The 16,546-nt window shown below is 40.9% G+C and overlaps 1 protein-coding gene across 2 annotated transcripts in view; it reads left to right on the top strand.

Annotated features, from left to right (window-relative positions):
• The window catches only part of ARAP2 (ArfGAP with RhoGAP domain, ankyrin repeat and PH domain 2), a 508,912-nt gene that overhangs the window by 431,849 nt on the left and 60,517 nt on the right, over nucleotides 1-16,546 (top strand). For both annotated transcript variants that reach the window (XM_030191273.1, XM_030191272.1), the window contains exons 26-27: nucleotides 9,086-9,208; nucleotides 14,691-14,830. In XM_030191273.1, coding sequence (XP_030047133.1) covers nucleotides 9,086-9,208; nucleotides 14,691-14,830 — 263 coding nt within the window. The remainder of the gene's footprint in view (nucleotides 1-9,085; nucleotides 9,209-14,690; nucleotides 14,831-16,546) is intronic.

The raw sequence follows: 16,546 nt of genomic DNA, 5'->3' as shown, positions 1-16,546 counted from the left end.
GTATGAGCCATCACTCGTGTGCTCCGCTTAGAAGGAACATTGTCAGTGGCCACTGGGGAAGTAAGGAGGGTCATCTTATAATCCCTCCAGTGGTCATCTGGTTATTTAGGGCACTTTTTGTGGTTTAGTCATTATTAAAACAGGTCTAGACCAAAATGTCCAGCTTTTAGCCCTGGAAGGGGTTTTTTTCCCCATTATGGCAGAAAAATGTCCAAGTGTTAGGAATGCCATAGCCCACCCTTAACATGCCTCAACACGTTCCCCTGTGATTTGAATGCACAGCATAGAAAAACATCTACAAAATGGGTTTTGGGAATAATGATTTTGAAGTCTTTACAAGGAAACTGTCCATCTGCTGGTTTATGACACTTTTTAGACGTTTTTCTCTTTCTAAAATGAGCCCATAGAATACTAATTTGTCAAACATGCAAATTGTGTAAATTCTCATGTTAAGATAAAAAAACACACATAAATTATACCATTCTGTAATTTATGCACATAATTATGTGCATCACCCTTTCTCTGCCCATGTGTATACCCACTTTCAAACCACATTCCATTGCATTTAGGCACCATATTATAAAGTAGTGCATAAGTGGAATATTGGCATTTATGCCCATATATTAATTAACAAGATGGACGACTAGAAAGGACACGAGAGAAAGCAGCTCCGTAGACTCAAACCGATACTGGGATAGTGGCACTTTTGACGATTCTAAGTTCACATAAAATACCAACCCGCTACCGGGTGCGATCCATTTGCACTGAGGTCTCGAACCGAGGATCCCTCAAGCCGACGAATTCATCTAAATCCAGGTCACTCTCGGGCCTTCTCAACCAGGTCGACCTACCTCCTGAGTTACCCTGCGCTCCCACATTATCGCAGTTCCGCGGCACTGCTCTAGCCGATCACATCGCCCTTCTCCACTGCATTGACGAGCGTGTAGTGTCATCCTCCGGCGCGGCTCACTAGGAGGGTGCAACCGGTGTCCTCCCCCACCTCCGGCCATCATTGTCAGTTGAAGCAGCCTCGTTTTCTGTAGCGCACCTGAGCCACGAGGCGAAATAACACCGCGAGGGCCAGGCACTCGGCAATAGAGATGGTGGGGGCAGTCTAGTGAAGTGGATCGCGGCTGAGTCATAGAGCCACGCCACCGGGCGCTCCATTACAGGTAATCGGACCTGCCCTGGAGGAGGCTGCTGTCTTATTGGACTGGTGTTCCTGAGGCTGGCTCACGTGGCGCTAACTGCCAGCACACTTATCGGAGGGAGGCTGCATTGCCCGCATCCTTGTCCCAGCCTGTGCCCTCTGCTCAGCTTACTTCATCTGTTCCAGCCTGCGTCCTCTGCTCAACCTGCATCATCTGCTCCAGCTTGCATCCCTGTTCCAGCCCGCGTCCCTATCCCAGCCTGCGTTCTCTGCTCAGCCTGCATCATCTGTTCCAGCCTGCATCCCTATTCCAGCCTGCGTCCCTATCCTAGCCTGCATTCTCTGCTCAGCCTGCATCATCTGTCCCTATCCTAGCCTGCGTTCTCTGCTCAGCCTGCATCATCTGTCCCTACCCCAGCCTATGTTCTATGTTCAACCTGCATTGTCTGTTCCAGCCTGCCTCCTTGCTCAGCCTGCATCCCTGTTCCAGCCTGCATCATCTGCTCAGCCTGCATCCCTGTTCCAGACTGCGTCCTTGCTCTGCCTGCATTACCTGCTCCAGCCCGCATCCCTATTCCAGCCTGCATCCTCTGCTCACCCTGCATCATCTTTTCCAGCCTGCATCCTCTGTCCCAACCTCCATCATCTGCATCTAGCCTGCATCCTTTGCTCCAGCCTCCATCATCTGTTCCAGCCTGCATCATCCTCTGTTCTAACCTGCATCATCCTCTGCTCCAGCCTGTATCTTCTGCTCCAGCCTGCATCCTCTCCTCCAGCCTGCATCATCTGCTCATCATCTGAGTCGCTACATATGGCTCCATTTCTCATTCTCCTCCTAGTACTGTCCCTTCCCAATCTACTCCTACACACCAATCTCCTCCTCCACCCGAAGCCCCTGTACACTACAATTACACATTGCCCTCTTGTTGATTTTATTACCTCACCATCTCTCTTGTCCTCTTCCTCCCTCCTTGCTTTTTGCCTTCAACATTTCATCCCTTCCATTGTACCTTCCCCTTTCTATCTGAGTTCATCTCGCCTTCGTCGCCTTCATCACCACTCCTCTCCCATTCTCCTCCGCAGTCTTTTACTCCTTCTTCTTCTGTCTGCTGGAGACATCAATCCCAATCCTGGTCCCCCTCACCAACCCTCATCCTATTTATGCAGGTCGCACCGTGACCTTTCCATTCTCATCTCTATTCCTCTCCTCTGCCCTTCTCATGTGCCCTATGGAATGCCCGCTTCATCTGCAACAAACTTTTTTTATATCCATACCTTTTTATCTCTCGTAGCCTCCATCTGCTCGCCATAACTGAGACTTGGCTCTGTCCTAAAGACTCTGCTTCAGTCGCAGCCCTCTGCCATGGTGGTTATCTCTTCTCCCATACGCCTCGCCCTATTGGCCGCGGTGGTGGTGGTGGTCTACTACTCTCGCCGTCTTCCAAATTTCAATCTCTTCTGCCACCTCAGTCTCTCTGTTTCTCTTCCTTTGAAGTCCACTCCATCCACCTATTCACTCCTTTGCCTCTTCGAATAGCAGTTATTTATCGTCCCCCTGATAAATATCTTTCATCCTTTCTCAGCGACTTTGACGCTTGGCTTTCCTTCTTTCATGATACTTCCTCCCCCTCCCTCATCCTTGGTGACTTTAACATTCATGCCAATGATCCCTCCAACTCTTACATCTTACACACAAACCCTGCAGACAACCCAATCACAGCTCACTAGACCAGAAGAACAACAACCACCTAAAAGGAAAAACAAATACATACGAAAATAACCAACAGGGAAAAAAGGACACAACAAAACCAGATACCAAGAAAACATGCAATTAATAAAAATTAACACATCCACGCCCCAAACCAAACCTTACCACTCAATCCAAATGGGGTATGTAAACGCCAGATCAGTAGTAAATAAAACAGAGATCATAACAGACTGGATCACCACATACAACCTTGATCTCCTATTCATCACTGAAACCTGGATCCACGACCTTAAAGACCCCATAATCTTAGAAGTATGCCTACCAGGATACAAAATTACCCACTGGACGAGAAATGGAAAAAGAGGTGGAGGAATAGCCATAATATACAAATCCAAGTTCACCATCACAGCCATAGCTGAATCCATTCTGCCACAACTTGAAATCACCTCGGTAAAAATCAATCACCCAAATTTGCAGGAACACCTTAATGCAGTCCTACTCTACAGACCGCCAGGAAACTGGCAAGATTCCCAAACACACTTTTTGGACTTTATTTCGAACACCTGTGTCCCTACCTCAAATCTTATCATAATAGGAGATATCAACCTGCACCTTGAAGACCTCACCTCTACAAGCACCCAAGAATGTAAAGCGTTCCTACAACTGTGGGATCTTCACGAACCAAACACGCAACCAACTCACAATAAAGGACACACACTAGACATTATCACATACAAATTTGATCCTGATTCAAACCTCATACTAACAGATACAAAATGGACACCCACACCGTGGTCAGACCACCATAAAGCATACATCTCCCTCCAATGGCGAACAAAAGACTCACCTAACAAACAAGAACGAAAACCTACACCACGAGAGGAAAAATAGACCCGGTAATATTCTGGCAACAGATCTACCACAACGGATGGACAATAAAGGCAGATACAAACCAATTCCTCCTAGAACGGGACGATAGATGCAGATCAATATTAGACAATATTGCCCTAACTCAAACCAGAAACTCAGACAGAAAGAACTCAATACCATGGTTCAACGAAGAACTGAAAAAACTCAAAACACAAGGTAGAAGGTTAGAACGAGCGTGGAACAAAAAGAAAGATGACCTCACACTTAACGCTTGGAAATAACTTCAAAGAAAATATAAATATACCATAAGACAAACTAAAAGATTATATTACAAAACTGAAATTGGACCAAACTACAAGGACACACATAAACTCTTCCAACTCGTGAATAAACTACTAGATATTACACCAGTCACAACTGACAGCAAAGATACACCAGGAGCAGACAATCTCGCGAGATACTTCAAAGAGAAAATCGTACAATTGCGACTTAAAATACCTATCAGTACCACCAACTATGCTGAACTCCTTGATTGTCTAGATCCAGACCCTGGTGTTCACCCAGCAGACAGAACTTGGACCAACTTCGAGAAATTATAGTAGGATATCATTTCCCAAACGCTCAAAAGATTTGCCAAATCTCATACCCAAAGATGTAAAGAAAAGTGCTAGTGAACTAACCAACTACAGGCCAGTAGCATCCATTCCCTTAATAACCAAACTAACGGAAGGGATGGTGACCAAACAACTCACAAACTACTTAGACAAATTCTCAGTACTACACAACTCCCAGTCAGGATTCCATCTAACCACAGTACTGAAACAGTACTAGTTACTCTCATGACTAAATTCAAACAAATGATTGCAACTGGCAAGAACATACTACTTCTACAATTTGATATGTCTAGTGCCTTCGACATGGTTGATCATGGAATACTACTACATATCCTCGAGTACTTTGGAATTGGAGGTAACGTTCTCAATTGGTTCAAGGGGTTCCTCACCACACGATCGTACCAAGTGACATCTAATTCGACGACATCAGCCACCTAAATACAGAGTTCCACAAGGATCCCCCCTCTCACCGACTCTATTCAACTTAATGATGATACCCTTGGCCAAACTACTATCAAACCAAAACCTCAACCCATACATATACACAGACGATGTAACGATCTACATCCCATTTAAACAAGATCTAACGGAAATTTCCAATGACATCAACCAAAGCCTACATATCATGCATACATGGGTGGATGCATTTCAGCTGAAACTCAATGCAGAAAAAACCCAATGCCTAATACTCACCTCTCAGCATAACTCGAACAAATTCACCACCATTAACACACCAAAACTGAATCTCCCAATCTCGGACACCCTAAAAATTCTTGGAGTTACCATTGATAGACACCTAACACTTGAGAACCATGTGAGAAACACAACCAAGAAGATGTTTCACTCGATGTGGAAATTAAAACGAGTAAGACCTTTCTTCCCATGGACCGTCTTCCGTAACCTAGTACAATCAATGGCACTCAGTCATCTAGACTACTGCAACGCACTCTACGCTGGATGCAAAGAGCAAATAATCAAGAAACTTCAGACAGCCCAGAACACTGCAGCTAGACTCATATTCGGTAAAACAAAATATGAAAGTGCTAAGCCCCTACGAGAAAAACTACACTGGCTCCCACTTAAAGAACGAATCACGTTCAAAATATGCTCCCTAATTCACAAAATCATTCACGGAGATGCCCCAGCCTACATGTCAGACCTGATAGACATACCACCCAGGAATGCTAAAAAATCATCCAACACATTCCTTAATCTTCACTTCCCTAACTGTAAAGGTCTAAAATACAAACTAATGCATGCGTCAACCTTTTCATACCTGAGCACACAATTCTGGAACGCGCTGCCGTGCAACTTACAAACGATTTATGAACTAACTAACTTCCGCAAACTACTGAAGACCCACCTCTTTAACAAGGTATACCACAAAGATCAACAAATGTGAACTCCTCCACATACATCCAGAATTGTCTTATAATATCTGCTCGTTATACTACTATCATGTTTTATCATTATAATGCTACCCAAGATCCTTCTGTAATACTAAATGTCTATTTTCCTATAGACTTCCACCATTCATGATGTAAGCCACATTGAGCCTGCAAAGAGGTGGGAAAATGTGGGATACAAATGCAATAAATAAATAAATTAGCGTGCACTAAAGCTGTTAGTGTGTCTTAGTAAAAGAACCCCCATGTCTAGTTGTACAAGAGAAATAGTGAGTTATAGGCAGACTAGACAATTTGTACCTACCACATTATTTTGTGTGAAATAAGTCTAACAAAAATAGATGTATACTTAGGGTGGGGGTTATCAACGTAAGCTGCCATTAAAATTAGCGCTAATTGGCATTAATTAGAACTTGCACAGAGAACTCACTATGCGCATTCTAGAACATGAGCCACATAAATTCTAATGCACATTTTCAAAAAGAGGGCATGACCTTGGGCACAGAATGAGCGGGTCATGGGCATTCTGAAAATTTACACACAGAATTATAGAATGTACCTGCTCCGCACCTAACTTAAGCATTAGTATTTACACCAAGTTTTACTTGTCGTAATTGCTTGTGGCTAAATATAGTTGTGCAGAGGGCCAAAAAGCATATTCTATAAACTGAATAGAAATGTTATAAAATAAATTTAGGCAGAAATTTTTCTGCACAGATTTTCCAGTTGCCGTATATGGAATCTAGGCCTTAGCACCTCCTAAGTTACATTCAAGGAGTTTGGTCAATTTTGGTGTGCTCAAGCACTCAGAACATCCACAGAGTTGGCACTTATGGTAAGGGTGCAAGCAGTATGCCGGCGCTAACCAGTCATTGGAATAGTGAAGGTTCGCTAACTGGTCGATGCAGAAATGCCCACTCTCCACCTCTGTCACAGTCCTTCAAACAAAAATAAATATTTTTTAACACGTGATTAGCGCACACATTCCTATGGTACTCCATTTTTAGCTGCGTTAGATTTGTGTTAACCCCTACATTTTTCAAGGTGTGCTAACAAACTAAGGGGCCCTTTTACTAAAGGGTATTAGAATCTGGGCTTAGCGTGACAGCATTTAGACTTTTATTTATTTTTTTATTTTGCAAGTCCTATGTAAATTTTTCCATTAGCGAGCAGGACTTGCAAAAAAATAACACAGAATCACTCACCAACACCTATTTAGAAGATGCTAAGGACCTGATTCTATATATGGCACAAAAAAACCTCGCTATTCTATAAGCCATGCTTAAAGTTAGGCATGGTTTATAGAATAGTGCTTATGCCCAGGAGTCATGCCTAACTTGAGGCATGGCCATTTGCACCAAATGAAACGTAGTAACATAGTAAGTGACGACAGATAAAGAACTGAATGGTTCATCCAGTCTGCCCAACAGTCACACTCGTTATTAATTCATGGTTTGATCAACAATGAATGTGATATTATATATTTTATCACAAGTCTTTCTTTGGCATTTCTGGGATATGGACCATAGAAGTCTGCCTGGCTCTATCCTTACATTCCAGCTACTGGAGTTACCATCAAAGCCTACTCCAGCCTATCCAAATCTGTCTTGTCATTTGTAGGACCCAAATCATAAAAGTCTGCCCAGCACTGTCCTCAGTTCCAGCTACTGAAGTTGCCATTGAAACCCTTTTCAGGTTATCCTAAACCAGACTGCCATATACAGACACAGACATGCAAAGTCTGCCTGGCACCAGTTGTAGTTTTTTTTTTTTTTACAGCCGTAGTAGCCTTCCAAGTGTCACTCACACATCTACCTCCTGCAGCCATTTAAGTTGTTTGTTTTTTGTTTTTTCTACCATCTATTTTCAACCATCTGTTTTCTGAATAGAGTTCATTTGTGTTCATCCCACGCCTTTTTGAATTCTGTCAAAGGTATGCACCTAAATTAGCCGTATATCCCCCTTATTCTATAACAGTGCATGTAATTGATAGGAAGGCCCCTTCCCACCCAGGTGCTTCCCATTTCCATGCCCCCATTTTCTGACTATATGTAAAATTTAGGTGCAGATCCCATGCCTAAATTTACATGTCTAAATTCTAATTAAATGTAATTAGTGCCAATAATTGTTAAAAAAAAAGCCAGTTGGCACTAATTGTCTTGTTATTCAATTAAATTGTGCATGCAAATTGGGCACATGCCCAAATTTGCGCGTACTAGTTTTGGCAACTTTTATAGAATTAGGGGGTAAGTGATCCCGCATTAACTCAGCATTTGCCACTAATGTAAAAATGCTAGCTGGTAAATGCTTCACTGACCATGATATGCCCCTCTAAAAAATATTTTTTAAAGTAGTTAACATGAACTTAGCGTATGCTAACAGAGAAAATAGAACAAAATGCTTTAATCCATTTTGTGGTAGCCTCTTTTTCACATACTAAGACCCCTTTAATAAAAGGGTCCCTAAATATTTGATAATGAATGCACAATAGCTAATATTTTACATAGGTTTGAGATATGGAAACAATAGCACTAAAAATAAATCATGCTAAATCACTTTTACCTTGCTTTGATATTAATCTTTAATATTGGCTTTATACCTGTTAATCTGCTTACTTTACTTCATCTTAGACCTTGAAAGAGTTGTGCTGTCTCCAGCTCTCCACAGGCTGCTCCATTTACCTTAGTAGAGTCACAAATTATACACCTGCAAGTGCCTTTTTACTTTGATAGACAATCCTTCCCTTGATATTTTTTTAAATGAACATTTATAGAAGAATACACTGCAGTTTGAGTACTGCCGTTTTACTGTATATACTTTTTTATTGAGCAACAATTTACATTTGTCTAATGAAAACCTACAGATTTCAGAACAAAATTTAAGCATTAGGAATGACTTCATAATGTCCCTATCCTCACATTAACTTTATTAACTCTTTGGAACTTCGTGGTTCAGTGGAGAAAGCATAATTCATTCCAAGCCATGGTATCTACTGTAGTGTTAAAAAAAAAAAAAGCTAGTCTGTGTTACTTCCTTCCTCCATTTAATGTTAGCAAAAGGTGAATGCTCTTTTAATGTGGCAAATTATAGCAGACCTTTAGAGCTGTTGGAGAGAAATTTCTGCAGACCTACAGGACAGCAGAACAGTACCATGTCATTACAATAGCCCGAAGGGCACCTGAAAGGACATTTCAATTGCACAGTTGTAACCATTTCCACTCTCTTCACCAAAGAGAGACAGAGAGAGAAATGTCACTTAAGAAAATGTCCAGCTTTTTAGATATATTTAACAGTACAGTTTCGATATATAATACATATCCATTTCTTCTTTTTTAAGAGCGTCCACTGCACAGTGAAGAAAAGGTCTTGGAACAAGTTCTCCAGTGGAGTTCTTTATTGGAACCTGGTTCTGCTTATCTCATTGTGAAAAGATTAGCTGATGCAATCAAACAACAATTTGGTAAGTTATGTGACAAGACAGGTAAAGTGATTGTTGCATTACTTTAATATTTTGGGGCATGTTTATTTATTTATTTATTGCATTTGTAGCCCACATTTTCCCACCTCTTTGCAGGCTCAATGTGGCTTACAATACATCATGGATAGTGGGAATGAGAAGAGATTAAACAAAGAGCATTGGGGTTAACAGCCATAAGCAATGCATGCTAAGTGCAAAGTCTCTGCAGCAACTGTTGGGGTGTGTCCAGCATCCCCTGCAGTTTCCATACAGAGTCCTCTAATACACCATATTTTTAGATGCTATGAGCATGGATGCCCCTAGTGATGCCAGTTGAGGTGGCGTTAGGAGAACCTGCCTTGACAGTGTGTGCTAATGAGCACTGACTGCTGTGTGCAGTCCACACCCAATCTCCACCCATACCCCACCCAGACTCTGCCCGATCCCAAGCTAAGCAGTTAGTGCTGGTCCATTACCACACTGAAGGGCCCATTTACTAAGATGCATAGGCGCCTTTGCACATACAACGTGCCTCAAATTAGAACTACCATGTGCCCTTGGCAGTAATTCTAATTAATACGCATGTCCAAAATGTGCAGCAGAAAATAATTTCTATTTTCTGCCACGTGGTGCTAACTGGGTGGTAATTGGCAGTGTACGCGCACAGATGATTACCACCCGGTTAACGCGTGAGACCTTACAGCTAAGTCAATGGGTGGCAGTAAGGTCCCAGGCCCAAAATGGACGCGTGTTGATTTATATTTTCCCGCACGTCCATTTTCAGCCTAAAAAAGGCCTTTTTTGCAGGTGCACTGAAAAATGGACCTGCACATGTCCGATACATCACAGAAGCGCAGGCATTTTTTAACGCATCTTAGTAAAAGGACCCCTGACTGTTTTAATGCATTAGCACAGGGCTAGTGCATTAGAATGTGATAAAACCTGCACTTTAATAAACATTCCCCTTTGTTCCTAAGGGGTCCTTTAACTAAGCTGCGGTAATAAGTGGCTATAGCATACCCTTATGTGGGGCTTTCCCGCGTGCTAAGGCCATTTTTACTGCAGCAATAAAATGTCTGAGTTTCTATTTTCAGAATTAATGGCCATGTGCTAGTGTTGCCATTAGCACGAGGCTATTAATTAGCATATGAGCACTTACCGCCACTCATTTTGAAGGCAGTAAGTGCTCACACAGTAATCCTGTTCTAATCAGCGTGCGATAATGTAGATGCACTAACTTATTAGCGCAGAAATGCCCACTTTCTGCCTCCAGACATGCTCCCTCTACAAAAAAAAAATTAAAATGTTTTTTAGCACACAGGTAGCATATGCAGATTTGTAACTACCTGAAAGATGCCTCAGCGCGTCCTGCGGTAAGCCCTTTTAAGCTGCAGTGAGTGCGCACTAGATGTCGATATGTGCTCATATGCTAATGGCCACATGCTAATGGAAAAATTAGTGCATGACCATTATTGCTGGAATAGAAAAATTGGCCATTCCTGGCAGCGCTAGAAGTAGCATAGCGCATGGGAAGGACCCATTCTGAGGATGGCATTACTTAGTAAAAGGGCTGCCATATCTGTTAAGCTATTAGATCAGGTTGTCACTGAATTAAAACATACAGGGCTCTTTTTACTAAGCGGTGGTAAGCTCAATGTGGACTTACCGCTCGCTATACATGAAGTACTGCTGGGATACCGCAGCAGCCCAGTGGTACTTTCCACCCCTAGGGCGCCGTCATTTCCAGTGCTACAAAATTTATTTTTGTAGTGCCGGAGTGTACCCGGCAGTAATCAGGTAGTGCTGCGCCCTGTCCGGTTACTGCTGGGGCTAACACAGGAGCCCTTACCACCTCCTCATGGGTGGCGGTAAGGGCTTCCCCCAGAAATGGCCGCACAGCAAATGCTTTACTTGCCACACGGCCATTTCCTGCAGGAAAGTGAGACTTCCCTTTTACCAGCTGCAGTAAAAGGGGTCCTCGGCGTGCATGTAAAACACGTGCCAGCGCCAGCCCCCTTTTACTGCAGCTTGGTAAAAGAGGCCCACAAAGATTCAACAGTAATTATCACTAACAAATAAAAGCTGAAATTTTAAAGCCGGATTGTTGCACTTGAGTTCATAATTACCATAGTAATACGTCTCTGTCCTACTGCCAGGCATTGTTTAAAAGCTCCTGTTCAGATGTAAAGTACCCACGTCTACTTTAATCATTTCCACCGAGTGGAGGAGTGGCCTAGTGGTTAGGGTGGTGGACTTTGGTTCTGGGGAACTGAGGAACTGAGTTCGATTTCCACTTCAGGCACAGGCAGCTCCTTGTGACTCTGGGCAAGTCACTTAACCCTCCATTGCCCCATGTAAGTCGCATTGAGCCTGCCATGCGTGGGAAAGTGCGGGATACAAATGTAACAAAAAAAAAAATAAGTAATTCCCTAATCCCTTATTTGTCCTGTTTGTCTATTTTGATTAGTCCCTGCTTGACAGAGTTTACAATCTATCTCTTATGTGTTTAGAGTACAGCACTGTACACGTCTATAGTAGCGCTATGGAAATGATAAATAGTAATAGTACTGTTTAGGATTCCGGAATCTTGGTGCCCTTTGTTCTAATCACTTATTTGTCCTGTTGTCTGTTTTGATTAGATTGTAAGCTCTGTCAAGCAGGAACTGTCTCTTGTTTATAGTTTTGTGCACGTCTAGTAGTAGCGCTAAAGAAATAAGTAGTAGTAGTAAAACGTTTTGTTTTGTTTTGTTTTTTTCAAAATAAGATAGCTTAAAAATATCTGTAAAAGAATTGTGCAGCAAGAAGAAGTATGGACAGGAACGAAAAACACAAAAGTAATCAAAGGCTTGGTTGCCTAAGTATGTTAGATCAGTGCTTCTCAACCCAGACCTTGTGGCACTCCCAGCCAGTTGGGTTTGCAGGATATCCACAATGAATATGCATGAGCTAGATTTACATACCAAAGAGGCAGTGCATGCGAATCTCTCTCATTTATATTCATTCTGGATATTCTGAAAACCTGACAGGCTAGGTGTGTCTCAAGGACTGGGTTGAGAAGCACTACACTAGATATCCATGCAGTCAAGCTCTGAATTTTGTACCATGCTACCTTTGAAAACCTCATGTTATCAATAACTCAACACAGTCAATTCTCATTAAAACAAAAGAAAACAATTATTAAAAAATGGCATCTTAGATAAAGAAACAAAAATCTACACGTCTTTGGTGCACTTTACTAAGCTGTGGTAAAATGTGGCCTTAGTGCAACAGTACATGGGTGTTTCCAATGCTCTAAGGCTTGAAGAATGATCCAGAAATTGGCAACTAAGATTTAATGTAAAAAAAAATGCAGGGTCATGCACATGGACAGCAAAAATCTAAGGGTTGGTACAGTATAGGGGTGAAGTGCTTCTGTATATGAAGAGCAGGACTTGGTCAAGATCATATCTGATGATCCTAAGGTAGCCAAATAAGAAGAAAAAGCCACTGTCAAAGCCAAAGGGATGCTTGGGTGTATAGGAAAAGGAATGGCCAACAGAAAAAAAAAGAGGTGCTTATGCCCTTGTATAAGTCTCTGGTGAAGCCCCATTTAGAATACTATGTGCAATTCTACAGACTGCACCTCCAAAAAGATATAAACAGGATAGAGTCAGTCTAGAGGGCAGCTACAAAACTAGTCAGTGGTCTCCATCATAATATGTATGGGGACAGACTTATAGACCTCAATATGTATAGTCTATGCAGTTAAGTAGTGCTGAATATGGGCCCCTAAGAGTTTTAAAAGTTTTTGAAGAGACTGGAAAAAATCTAGGTTGGAGGCTGATAGGACCTGCTTGGAGATGGGAAGCCAATAGATATAATGCTAGGTTAATGGGGTAAAAAAAAAAGAGTATTTTCAAAACATTGATCAGGAGGTAATAGGCAAGGTTCTTATTTAAGACAGTGTCTGTTTTAATTGATGTTAGCAAGTCTTAAATAGATTCAGGTTAGGGAAGAACAATGCTCAAAGTCAAACAGATTTCTGGTAGAAGTTGCTACACTACAATCAGTCATGTTGAATCCTCAGAAACGGCAGTATTTAAGGAGGTTTTTGAAAATGAAGTAAAGCCAAAGAGTGATCCCTTATCAAATTAGCATTAGTGAACCCTCAGACAGAGCTGGTGAGATAGTGAGTGAAGGGATGCAGGTGGAAAGCCAGATAGATGGGGTTAGAGATCAGGTGGATTTATGGTGACAGAAAAGAGTAGAGGTTAATTGAAATGTGAAGTAGTTGGCTTTGGCAGGCTGATAGTCTGAGGGTGGATGGTGAGGTAGGTGAATAAATAAATAATAATGATAGGTAGAATTTTCTTTGTTGTTCCTGACCTCTCACCTCTCTAGTGAGGCCTTGGGGTTCGGAATCAAGATGTACGGTAGATGCTGAATGGGTAGGGGGAAGGTGACAGGCAGAAGGTCACAACTTGGGGTGGGAGGATACGGAATGACCTTTCATCCCCAAGTGATATAATGTAAAGGGTATGTGTGTTATAATTAATGGGGTTGAATCTTGTAGACTGCACCACTGTGAGTGAAGGATTAGGGCTCAGCAGCACACAAGCCTCCAAGGGAACACTGAATTTGACATTTTTGTAGTAGGGGAATTGAAAAACTTCAGCTAGGTCAGTACTGAAAAGCTGAAAGGTGAGAGTGGCGGATGGAGTACAACTTAGACTTTGGGAGGGTCTCGGATTGGTGAGGGGGAGGAAAATGAGGAATAAGGATGATCTAATCTGTTAATCTGATTCTTTGTTTATTAATGTGTTGAACATTTGGGTTAATAAAGTTGTGGCCATTAATCTTTCCACCAGAATTGTGTTTGTGGTATGTTCTCTTGTCTGAGAGTCGATGGAGAGGTTCAAATGCCCATGCTATGTACAGAAGTAAATAATACAAAAAAAATCTTATGGACTTTTTACTTCATTGATTTTATTTAATTGACAGAAGATCTTGGAGAATTTTCATCTCTGTACCTTTTCAATTATTTAATAGCCCAGTGGGTATTTTAAGTAGGTTACTGGAAACAATGCATCACTATTTCAAGGGTATTTTCCAGTGTAATTAAAATGAGCATTAGGTTGCAACTGTAGACCATTTGCTAACTTGTCTTTCCTTACATAGATTTTAGAGAAGGTAGTAACTGAGCAGTTTGAACAGCATAATGTATTGGATGAAAGCCAGGCTGGTTTTAGTCTTTGTTCAAGGTCTCTATATATAAAATGATGTAAATAATGCACACTAATGTTTGTTTCTTTGTTTAATGCATGTTAGCACATGATAACACAGTAGCCCCTTTTGATAAATCTAACCCATTACAGTTATGACCGCTGTTTTTTTTTTTTTTTTTTTTTTTTTTTAATCTTCTAACATACAATTAACCAACATAATCATTTAGCTAAAAATGCAGTAACAAATGTGTTCCCCTCCCCCATCCCTCTGTTCACAACAGATAACAGTACAGCAGATGGTGTGAAAGCAGGCTATTTGAAACATAAAGAAGAACCATCTAAATTCCTGTCTGGCAATAAATTTCAGGAGCGATATTTTGTCTTACAAGAAGGAAAGTTGTTTCTTTTTAAGGACATAAAGGTATTTACATCTTTATGCTATTTTTTAGTAAGAATTTAAGAAAATGAATTGAAATTGTATTTAATTTAAATATTTATAGGCAGCCTTTCTTGATGACACATCATGCCAAGATGGTGCACTAGCAATAAAGCATAACCCAAAATATAACAAGTATGGCAAAATAAGACATGGGGATAACAATAAATCTAAAGCAAAATATACTTTATTTAGAGTGTGAATGCTGATTTACCAAGCAGTTTTCAGACCTTTTATAAATCCAAATCAAGAAAACAGGATTGGTTTGAAGGTGTTGAGAAGCTCCCAAATGGAGAGGAACAGACCAGTTTGAGTTTTTAAACACTTTGAACTTCCAGGGCATGGCTTGGACTATACTTCATCCTGAGGTTTGCTCACCCTTTCTTCTTTAGTCATACTAAAAAACTTGCAGTACCATCAATTTAGTTCCAGAGCAATATACATTAATGTAAATAGAACATTCAACCAGGCATGGAATTTCTACATCCTGGCTTCTGTAGCCTACACCGTCAATTAAAATGTTCTATTATGTATTGTGTTGGCACTGTAGGTAGTATACTGTGCCATTTGAATATTTTTACTGCTGTAATTGTCTATTACTCTTGCTTGCTTGCTTGATTTATTCATACTGTACACCACCTTGAGTGAATTCCTTCAAAAAGGCGGTAAATATATCCTAATAAATAAAAATAAATATATAAATTAAATTCCATAAAGCAATATATTCCCTACATTTTTGAATTTTTTATTTCAAAATAGTTGAATTAAAATTTATGCAGAAGGCATAAAGCGGAAGAAAATCTGTACTACTGTTTTGCCTGATTCTGGGGCTATATATTTTTGCTTATGTTTTTCTCAAAATGGATAGTCATCTATAATTGAGTTCCTCTCTTAATGATGCTGTCTTTCTTTACCTGAAGAGACTGTAATTATGGTTACCTGGTCAAGGGAGAAAAAAGCATGCAAGCTAGTCACAGATGTACTGTTAATCAAAAAAAAATAAAAATCACTTATCTCTTGTTTTGGACACTGTCACAGTGGTCTAACATGGCACCTGTAATACTTTATTTGTATAGCTAGGCATAGTCTAACCGACATTCAGCATGAGTTAACCAGCCAGGAATGGCCACGACTGATTAATTCGTGGCTCAGCAGATAACCAGTTATTTTCAGCCGCATTTAACCAGTTATCACTAAGGGCCCTGTTTACTAAGCTGCACTAGAGGCACATTAGTGCTTTTAGCGTGAGCTAACTGTGTAGGTGCCCACAATATTTCTATGGGCGCCAACACAGTTAGTGTGCGCTAATTTTGTGCATGCGCTAAAAACGCTAGCGTACCTTAGTAAACAGAGCCATAAATTTAATAGCACATAACTATTATTAGGTTTCAATTTACTGTTTTCAAGTTTACCTCATTTATTGCATTTATGTTTATTCTTGGTTATTTTACTATTGTTAATCAATTAACAAAATTGTAAGTTTTATGTTAAATTTTACCTACTGTACACCACCTTGGGTGAATCTCTTCATAAAGGTGGTTATTAAATCCCAATAAATAAATAACTGCAAAGGGGCAGATACATGGGTGTTTCCGGGGTGATTCTTGCAGTTGCATGCATAACTTATAGAATACTAGTACTTACATGTGCAGCTGCAACATTTAGGTGTGTTCCTTTATACCAGCCAGTTGGGTAAGTTCT

The sequence above is a fragment of the Microcaecilia unicolor genome, chromosome 2 (genome assembly GCF_901765095.1).
Source record: "Microcaecilia unicolor chromosome 2, aMicUni1.1, whole genome shotgun sequence".
Taxonomy (NCBI): Eukaryota; Metazoa; Chordata; class Amphibia; order Gymnophiona; family Siphonopidae; genus Microcaecilia; species Microcaecilia unicolor.
Note: the sequence above shows the minus strand (reverse complement) of the source record. Positions and strands in the feature narration are given on the sequence as shown.